The 10,273-nt window shown below is 47.7% G+C and overlaps 1 protein-coding gene across 1 annotated transcript; it reads right to left on the bottom strand.

The window, feature by feature from the left end:
* Window positions 1-2,077: 2,077 nt before the first annotated feature.
* LOC119307549 (RING-H2 finger protein ATL65-like) lies at window positions 2,078-4,137 on the bottom strand. Its single transcript, XM_037583623.1, has one exon. The coding sequence runs from the start codon at window positions 3,866-3,868 to the stop codon at window positions 2,630-2,632; it is 1,239 nt and encodes a 412-aa protein (XP_037439520.1). The 5' UTR covers window positions 3,869-4,137; the 3' UTR covers window positions 2,078-2,629.
* Window positions 4,138-10,273: the final 6,136 nt, after the last annotated feature.

The raw sequence follows: 10,273 nt of genomic DNA, 5'->3' as shown, positions 1-10,273 counted from the left end.
CTGCAACCAAATGAGCCCTTAGGGATGTTTCCAAAGGTATTTCATAGTATTATCAAGTGATTGAGTTCTACCACGATAGCGGTATGCATTAATACAAACAGAATCAAAGAGAATATGCATTTTACAAGTCTACAAAAAAACATAGGTGAGAATCAGCTAGTGATTGGATGGTTAGGAGGGCGGTGGTACCCCCAACCCAACAAAAATCAAACCTCCCAAATGTTAGTAGGCCTTCTATGTGTATGCGTGTGTGTGCGCGAGCACGCGTGTGTGTCTCTGTTGTATGCGACATTTCTAAAAAAATCATAGACGAAAAGAAAAATAATAAGAGTCCTTAAAGGTTTAGAGGCAAAATTGAGAAAGAGTCAAATTTGTTGAAGACAAAATCATAGATGGAAATTACTAACGGGCTAGAGGCAAAATTGAGAAGAGAGTCAAAACTGTTGAGTGGGAGATAAACCTAGATTTAAAGTGGATTTACAAGTATACATAAACCCATTAGAATAAAATCACCCTAGTGTGTGAGAGAATCAATCGTCAATATTAACTGGGTTGTTTATTCTTCTTCTTTATTTGTAAATACATCTTTTACGTTTTCAATGAAGGTCGCTACAACTCTAGAACACTATCTTTCATACTTTAGTATTCATGTGATTGAATTACTGTGCTTGTGGTACAACAAATCCTTGTCAATCCCTTCTCTATAGTCACCTTCTCTTTATCTCTCACCCGTTTTGTTTTCTGTGGAAACAATCGAGCTTTATTAAAAATCCTTCTCAAGGAAAAAAAATGCAGGATGGGGCAGCAGGTCGCCACACCACGAAGAGGACGTTCCCGCTCACAAGGAAAATTAGATGATGGGTCAATACTGAGAACACTCACCAACAATTGATGACATTGTTTGGTTTTGAAGACTCGATAATGTTAGATGTAGAGGTTCAATAGGACGAGAGACATAAGAGTATCTGTTGAATAGAACACGACCCGATAGATCCCATGGCAAGAAAAGAAAGAAGGGCTGCCCTGCAACATAGAAAAACATTAGGAAGGTGGTGACCGGGCAACGACATTTGGAGAAACTAGAGGCGACATCATATGTATGTGAAAAGGGATGTCTACAAATACGTCAGCCAACATCCTTGGAAAGAACAAATCTTCATGAGTTGCGCCAAGGAATCAAAAATCTGTGGTCTGGAATACCAAAATAGATGTTGTTATTTGTTATTTTAGATCAATATATTTGATATTTTTGTGGTGCCCACAAATTGAAATGACCATTTTACAAAAAAAAAACATATATTATTGAATTGGTTTTTGGGGGTTTCACTGTAAATGTAGTATTATTTTAATTTGTAGTATTTCATTAAAGAAATACCTAGAGTTTTGGAACTGGAAATCACACTGGCGAAGAACCACTAACCTTTATATGGGATACTAAGAGCTACACTATTGAAAATCCAATCTAGCCGAAATTTGATGCCTATAATCAGTTTTCGCATGTCGATCAAAATAGGACGGGGGAGGTGGGTCGGTGCAGGTAGAGTGTGGCAATAAGGGGTAGCAGACCCGACAACAATTAGGATGGATGTGCGAAAAAAGACGCAGTTCACGATATTTGGGGAAGCTAACAACAACCCGAGAGAATGTTCAAAATATATGCAGATGTAAACGGGAATGGCGGTTTGGCTCTCGGCCCCCCATGGAGACCGATTTTTTTGAAAAATTCAACATTTGAACTTTTTGGCATCAAATAAATTTGCAAAAAATTATACAAGTAACCAAGGATGTTATGTGTATGTGCGTAAATTTTCAGGCTGAAATGCCTTGAAATGTGATCTATATCAAAAAAGACAAATTCATGGCCTGAGAAGATGAATAGTATCATTTGTTAAAAAGTCTTTGATTTGTTTTTCTTTTTGCAGAGCCCTCACTTCAACATATTTCGTCCTGAAAACTTACACATTTATGCATTATGCCTTCATGTATATCCATTTTTTCAAAATTCTTTGAATTTGAACTTTTCGAAAACCGGTCTCCATAGCACTCGACCTCCAAAAGGGATTTTCGGATGTAGATATAGTTCGGTCAACCAAGACGGATATTTTCTTTCTTGCAGATATTTGTGAACAAATATATAGTACAACAAATAGGATGGCAACTTCTCTTAAACTCAAACACACTGCTTCTATATAACTGAGTTTTCTACCAGTAGAGAAGAACGCATGGCAACGGTTCCTTTGTTGCCTCCATTTGAGCTGTCCGACGAGAAAACGAACGCTCCGGTCCATCGCCATCGTCACCGAGAGCCGTTCGTTTTCTGATCGGACGGCCCAGATGGTCACCGACTTGGTTTACCACACCACACCGCGCGGTCCACGATGAGCATTTGGTCAAAATTCGGGTTGAAAATTTCGAACGCGTCGAGGCCTGCGCACAACAGGACACGCCTCGTCCTCCCGCCATTAAAACCTCGGCAGGCCGCGCATTTAACGCGCCATTACTGCTGCCTCCCTCTCTGTCCACGCAACGCAGGCCCACCACCACCACCGCGGCCCGCGAGGACAGTGCACGGCACCGGCAGCGGTGGGGTCACCACCGCCGGAGCCGGCGGTGGGAGGTTTTCTTGGGGTCAGCGGCTGAGACGGTCCGGCGAGAGCAGCGCCTCGGGGTCCCCGCACCGGAGCCGGCTCGACGTGCGGTTGCTCCGCCTCGCCGCGGCTATGGACGGGGGCTCGGAGGACAGGGACATGAAGAACCCGCCTCCTGCGGGGGCTGCGCCGGTGCGGCGGCGGGCGAAGGGGGAGGACTTGCCCGCGGCCGAGCGGAACGAGAAGACACGGGCTGCGGCCGCCGCGGAGCCCCCCACGCCACCGAATGGAGATGGCCAGCGCTTGCTCCAGAAGCTTCGGCCGCGGCCGCTGGCGCCGTCTCCGCCTCCGCCGCCCAAGCGGTAGCGCCAGGAAGGGGATGCTGTGGACGCGGCCTCCGTGGCAATGTTCCGCTCGAAGCCGAAGGAGTAGGAGCGCTTGAGGAGGAAGTCCCTCGGGTTGAGCTGATCGGGGCTTGCCGGGGTGATCTCCGGCAGGGCGCCGGCGTCGTTCTGGGGAGGCGGCGGGACGGGGTGGAAGAAGAGGAGATCGTCGAGGCTGGGGCGAACGCGTCGGGCGGAGCGGAGCGGCGAGGAAACGGGGGCCGGGAGCGCGACGGCGGCGCGGCAGAGCGGGCAGGAGGCGTGCGCGCGGAGCCAGACGTCGATGCAGTCGGCGTGGAAGGCGTGCGCGCACAGCGGCAGCGCGCGGAGCTCGTCGCCGTCGGCGAACTCCAGCAGGCACACGGCGCAGTCGCGGGCTCCGGCGCTCGCGCGCGCGGCCTCCGCCTTGAGGAACTGCGCCGAGGGCAGCGACTTGATGGCCGCGTCGTCCAGGCCGTACGGCGAGAAGGTGTGGTAGAAGTTGTCGTAGGTGGTGAAGGACGCGAAGGAGTCGTGCGCCGGGGAGCCGACCGGGAGCATCAGCAGCCGCCGCCGCCTCCTCCATCCGCGCCACCGCCGCCGGACGGCTCGGACCACGCGCCTGGCCAGCCGCGCGTACAGCACCACCAGCAGCGCCGCCCCCACCACCGCCAGCATGGCGATGAGCGGCGGGCTCATGCCACCCCCGCCTCGCCGCGCGCCCGCGTACGCGAGCAGCGCATTAGGCTCCGGCGCTGGCGCAGGCACGGGTGCCGGTCCCGGTGACGCGACCGCGGAGGGAGAAGGCGGCGAGCTGATGAGCCCACCCTGAAATGCCGCTGTCGGGGATGGCATTGGCGACTGGTACGGGGACGGGGAGGGCGCGGGCGCCGGCGGCGGCGGGCGGTGCGCGCGCATGGCGTTCTTCTCACCGTCTGCCTCTGCTTCTCACCGTCTCAGTGCGTAGTAGGAGGTGGAGGAGGTGCGCACATGGCAGCAGCGAGTGGAAGTGAGGCTGCGGCGCATCATTGGTAGGAACTAGGGAGAGTGTGGTTGAGCCGAGTGCAAAGCTCCACCATGGCTACACACTACACTGGTTGGTGGCATGATTTATTATGAGTGCCAAATGCATTCATTTCGCCACCACCACCACTGTACTAATGTCTGTCCTTCAAAAAAATTGAGGCACGGAAATCACCATTGTGTTAGAGAAACACATTGACGCAGGGAAATCAAGGGTTTTCTTTTGAACGGAAATCAAGTTTTCTTGTGTATTAGTACTCCAGTTTGTTTAACCTGAATAGAAATCTTCATGTTTTTTTTTTTGCTTTGAATTGCAAATGACTTTGTCAATTCAAAATGCGCGGGGATACACGTTGCTAAAACCACATATGATGTTCCGCCTTGAGGCCTGAAGTTGCCTTTTCGAGAGCATGATGTTCGTTTTCTTCTTCTTTTCTTTCACGAGTGCCTCTTCGAAATTTGTTTCTCATCCTCCATGTCCGAACTCGAAGCTTGCATAGTGGCTCTTCTACACCGCGATCTCCTTCAAAATTTCACCAGATAGACGGAGCCTGAATTAATATCATTTACAACTATCAAACAATCCATAACAACTTGCACGTAATTCAAGTGAACAACATTCATTGAACATACCACTTCACCGCAGGCCATAGCTTATTACTGAAACCGGATCAAAAATTCCCTCATAGACCACCACCAAAGCACCTGATAAATCCCATGCTCGTCGTCCCTAAAAATAGTCAGTGCTCCACCCTTCGATGTTCGAGTGTAAAATAGTTGCATCTACATTGATTTAATTTTTAGCATGCCTTGTTTCCACCTAAGAGCTCTTTCTACGAGGCCCAATCCGCCTCACTAGCGAGTTCTTCTCTCGCGTGCCAATCTTCGGGTCATATATGAATTTTTTATGAAGGCAAATCGAGATATCTCATCTCCAGAGTCTCTTGCATAAGAACTTTTCAGTTTTCTTGTCGCTCTCATTCGAGGGTGACCCCGACCCCAGCCAACGACATCCTTCTTCCTCACCCTTCTCCATGCCGCCGCCGAAGATAGTTACCAGGAAAGCTTGTTCTCATATATGCAATGCTTTTCTCTGTTATTTCAAGTCGGCAAACCTTCGTTAGTCGTTAGGCGCATGCGGTCGAAGGTTGCTCCTAGGGTGGACTCCTCGGATGTGCTAATTCTCGGTGCTTAGGGCCGCCTGTCAAATCGTGGGCGGGTGCTGATAGTTGCAGTGAATATGTGCTTGTGTTTAGTGTAGAAATGCTTTTTTTCTTTTGTTTTAGCTTGACTTTGATATGCTTTGTTAGAGGTTCTTCTCACCACCTTGTATCGTTTGGCATGTTGTTAGTCACTGTAATATTGGTTGAACGATTACTTTGGTAGTCTAAGGTCGGGCTCGTCGGAAGCCTCCATTCTAAAAACCTCACATCCACAGATATCCCGGCACAGTGGGAAAATGAAGTCACCTGGGACATCTGGGCCAAGGGCCTTTGTTGGGTACATCCGAAAAGTGCCTGCTTCACTTCCTTAGTAGATCGTGGGCTGTCAAGATCGGATCCTTATATCTTGTAAGGTACATATGAAGTGTCGCAACAATCGTACGGTGCTTTCAGATGCATCCCAAATTACAAATGCTAGTAGAAAGAGATTTTCAGCGCCCTAACCCCTAAGTTCATACTCATCAATGGATACACTCCGATATTCTTATCAGGATCCAATCTACATTTTGTGGATTTGGGGAACGAGATCGCCTTGATGGAGGCGAACTAGATCTCACTATGGGAGAAGAAGAAGGTAGAACCCTACCTGTAATGATTAATTAGATTAGGAATAAACTTCTTCTTCCTTTACTCATTATTGTACGGGGCTTATATAGTCGGGTTCAAATTTACATCGATAAAAGATACTAATAGTCACTACTATTCATCTCAACTGTCTGTGATGCTTTTGTCCACTTCCATCTGGTTCATCTGTTAATTGACGAGGTGATGTGAAGGAATCGACACTTTAAGGTTCAGTCCTGGCCATGACACTTCTCTTGTTAACTAAGGTTCACAATTTTCTTTCTCCACTAATCCGGTTGCTGCTAGAAGAAGCATCACATCGGTCATGCCTTCCAGGTTGGATACTCCAACCTTATTCGTGCTAAGCTCGCACTTGCAAACTACGACCTGCTTCTTTTTAACAAACCCCAAATGAAGTAGCAAGAATGCAATTGGATCCCCATGCCGACCTCACGGGGAATGCAAATGCCACCATCTTTGGTATGGACCTTGTGAGCACATGACAAGAAGAATAGGGTCTCCCCTATGGAGGTTGACAACAAGAGCATCAGACAAGGCAACAAAAACAACCATCGACAGACGAACTACCCTAACCACCCAAATCGCACGAGATAGACAAATTGTTGATTGATCTAAAGCTCCAGCTGAAGAGCTCGATGCAAAGGTAGAAAAACTTGACTGATATGCATCAATGCCAGCAAGTATCGCCCGTGATCTCTAGGTTGAAAGACTCGGAGCGTCGATTCCCTGTTCTCCCTCCCAAACATCCCTGAGGATGAATAGACGGCCAACATGACACCCATTCCACCCGATTTGAGGGCACACTGAGCTTATTTAGGAAGCCCTGCTAGATCCATCCCTCTTTGACACTGTCCATCATCAAAGACTACTGGACGAAGGTACCTACCTTTTTTTAACGCGACTCACACATGAGACAACATACTCGACTCTACATCAAGCCATACTTCGGCATAGCGCCACACACCCCATGGGCAAACTCAACCCTATATCTCAACCTAGTAATACTATTGAAAGGATCGATATAGTTGATTAGACGGGGGGTCAATAGGCAACTAAAACTTTTTAGCTTTTCTTTACCAAATTAAACTTTGCATCAAAGTAGGTTGTCTAGATATGCAACTAGGTGAGCAACCTATATGATGCAACAAAAACAAGCACGCAAGCAAGCAAGGGATAGAACACAATATAAGCTTACACAAGTAAAGGTGAGAGATAACCAAAAGTGGAGTCGATGGAGACGAGGATGTGTTACCGAAGTTCCTTCCCTTTGAGGGGAAGTACGTCTCTGTTGGAACGGTGTGGAGGCACAATGCTCCCCAAGAAGCCACTAGGGCCACCGTATTCTCCTCACGCCCTCACACAATGCGAGATGTCATGATTCCACTATTGGTGCCCTTGGAGGCGGCGACCAAACCTTTACAAAACAAGGTTGGAGCAATCTCCACAACTTAATTGGAGGCTCCCAACGACACCACGAAGCTTCACCACAATGGACTATGGCTCCACGATGACCTCAACCATCTAGGGTGCTCAAACACCAAAGAGTAACAAGAACCGCAAGGGATTAGTGGGGGAATCAAATTTCTCTTGGTGGAAGTGTAGATCGAGGCCTTCTCAACCAATCCCTAGAGAATCAACAAGTTTGATTGGCTAGGGAGAGAGATCGGGCGAAAATGGAGCTTAGAGCAACAATGGAGCTTAGGGATGGAAGAGGTGGTCAGCTCGGAGAAGAAGACCCCCTCCTTATATAGTGATAGGATAAATCCAACCATTACCAACTTATCCAGCCCGCGACATGCGGTACTACCGCACCAGACATGCGATACTACCGCAAGGGCCTGCAGTACTACCATGAGGCACTACGGTACTACCGCTTGCGTGACAGGAGCCAGACCAGCCCTGTTGCATCGAAGCAAAGAGCGATAGAACCGCCGGAGCGGTACTACCGCTCGCCCTCGCGGTACTACCGCAAGGCAGGGTTTGTCTGGGCTGGGAAGGCACGGACGAATAAAAATACATCCGTGGCTACTTCCGCTGAGTTTCGATCTATGCAAAAATCTGACACGGTACTACCGCATACAGGGAACAGTACTACCGCGTAGGGCGCGGATGTAAAAATTACATCCGCCCCTACTTCCGCTTGTGTTGCTGTGCTGGGCCTGAGGGCATGGTACTACCGCGCCTGGGGAGCGGTACTACTGCAAAGCGCGGTACTACCCTTACAATCTCCCCCTTTTTGGTGGACTGATGACAATACGGGATTTGCACATAAGAGTACAGAAATGAATATAAGCAAACCCAACACCTACAAAATATAGACATGCCCCCTAGATGTGTGGACTCTATATAAATGCTTTGGACTGCACGACACACATACTAGGATCAACACTCCCCCTATATTCTATAGACAAGGCATTCCTTGCAACAATATAAATAACACTAAGCATGGAGGCAAGGCAATGAATAAGAGCATAAAGTAAAGGGCACTAGATAGCATAGGCTCATGAACTACTAAGCATAATAGACAATAAGATAAGCTTGAGTGCATATGTCTTACACCACATGATAGGGTACCAGGTCTCACGAGCACAAACCAAACCAAAGCAACACAAACGAAGGTCCAACGAAATGAAAACAAAGAGACACGAAAGCAAATCCTACACTCTCTCCCCCTTTGGCATCGAGACACCAAAAAGGAAAAGAGGACACCTACGACACATGTGGTAGCATCCTCTACAGAGATCACTCAACACGCTCCTCATCGGACTCGGCAGCTACGATGGTCTCCTCCTCTGACTCGGTCCACTGATAGCCCTGCTTGGTCATCCAGTCAGCCTCCAGAGTGATGATCACCTCTGACCCTCTCTCCATGATCTCGCCGAACATCCTCAAGATCCTCTTGTCACGCTGGCGACTCTCCTTGGAAGCAACATGGGTCCTGTACTGCCCCTTGGCTTGCATGCCGAACAAGGTCTTCATCTTTGCCTTCAGCTTCTTAGCCCAAGAGGGCTCAGTAGATGGAGGAGCATACCCAGCAGAACTATCCTCCACCTTCTCCTCCTCAACCTTGTCCTCATCCACATTCATCCTAACAGCCTCAGCCTCAGCCCTGGTAGTGGTATTGGCCCACTTGTTCTTTTGACGCAGCTTGATAGGCTCGTGGTGAATCTAGTTTGGAGCAGAAAAGTCTTCCTCCGGAAACATCTTGTCCCAAGTCTTCGAGATCAAAAGGTGCAGGTATGGACCATAGATGGGAACTTTGCGATTGTAAATTGCAAACCGGAGCTCATTCCACAAGACATAAGAGATGTCCAGAGGCTGGGCAACATGATGACGCGCCTCCTCACACAAAAGCATCATATCCACGAGATAAGCATGCACCTTATCCTTGTCACTGACGCGTGGAAAGAGAGTATTGCAAAATATCCGGTGCATGACATCGAGGAAAGGGTTGAGCACCCAAGACTGAGTGCCCTTGGGTAGCTTATTCTCCACAAGAAATGGCATAAGCTTGTCCTTGTTGGCGGACTTTGGGTTGCCGTGAGGGCGGGGACTGCTACCTCTTGAGCACTGCATTGGTTTTCCCTTGAAGAGGAAAGGATGATGCAGCAAAGTAGCGTAAGTATTTCCCTCAGTTTTTGAGAACCAAGGTATCAATCCAGCAGGAGGCTCCTCAAAAGTCCCTCGTACCTACACAAACAAACAAGAACCTCGCAACCAACGCGATAAAGGGGTTGTCAATCCCTTCACGGAAACTTGCGAAAGTGAGATCTGATAGAGATAATAAGATAAGATAATTTTTTTGGTATTTTTATGATATAGATTGGAAAGTAAAAGATGCAAATAAAAGTAGATCAGAAACTTATATGATAAAAGATAGACCCGGGGGCCATAGGTTTCACTAGTGGCTTCTCTCAAGATAGCATAAGTATTACGGTGGGTGAACAAATTACTGTCGAGCAATTGATAGAAAAGTGCATAGTTATGAGATTATCTAGGCATGATCATGTATATAGGCATCACGTCCGCAACAAGTAGATCGAAATGATTCTGCATCTACTACTATTACTCCACACATCGACCGACTCCTGCCTGCATCTAGAATATTAAGTTCATAAGAACATAGTAACACATTAAGAAAGATGACATGATGTAGAGGGATAAACTCAAGCAATATGATATAAACCCCATCTTTTTATCCTTAATGACAACAATACAATACGTGCCTTGCTGCCCCTGCTGTCACTGGGAAAGGACACCACAAGATTGAACCCAGAGCTAAGCACTTCTCCCATTGCAAGAAAGATCAATCTAGTAGGCCAAACCAAACTGATAATTCGAAGAGACTTGCAAATATAATCAATCATACACAAAATAATTCAGAGGAGATTCAAATATTTCTCATAGATAAACTTGGTCATAAACCTACAATTCATCGGATCTCGACAAACACACCGCAAAAAGAGTTACATAGAATAGATCTCCAAGAAGA

Source organism: Triticum dicoccoides, chromosome 5B (assembly GCF_002162155.2).
Source record: "Triticum dicoccoides isolate Atlit2015 ecotype Zavitan chromosome 5B, WEW_v2.0, whole genome shotgun sequence".
NCBI lineage: Eukaryota > Viridiplantae > Streptophyta > Magnoliopsida > Poales > Poaceae > Triticum > Triticum dicoccoides.
This window is presented reverse-complemented; position numbering and strand designations above follow the sequence as displayed.

Coding starts and splice junctions, on each gene's coding strand:
- LOC119307549 (XM_037583623.1), bottom strand. CDS start 3,868: ATGCGCGCGCACCGCCCGCCGCCGCCGGCGCCCGCGCCCTCCCCGTCC.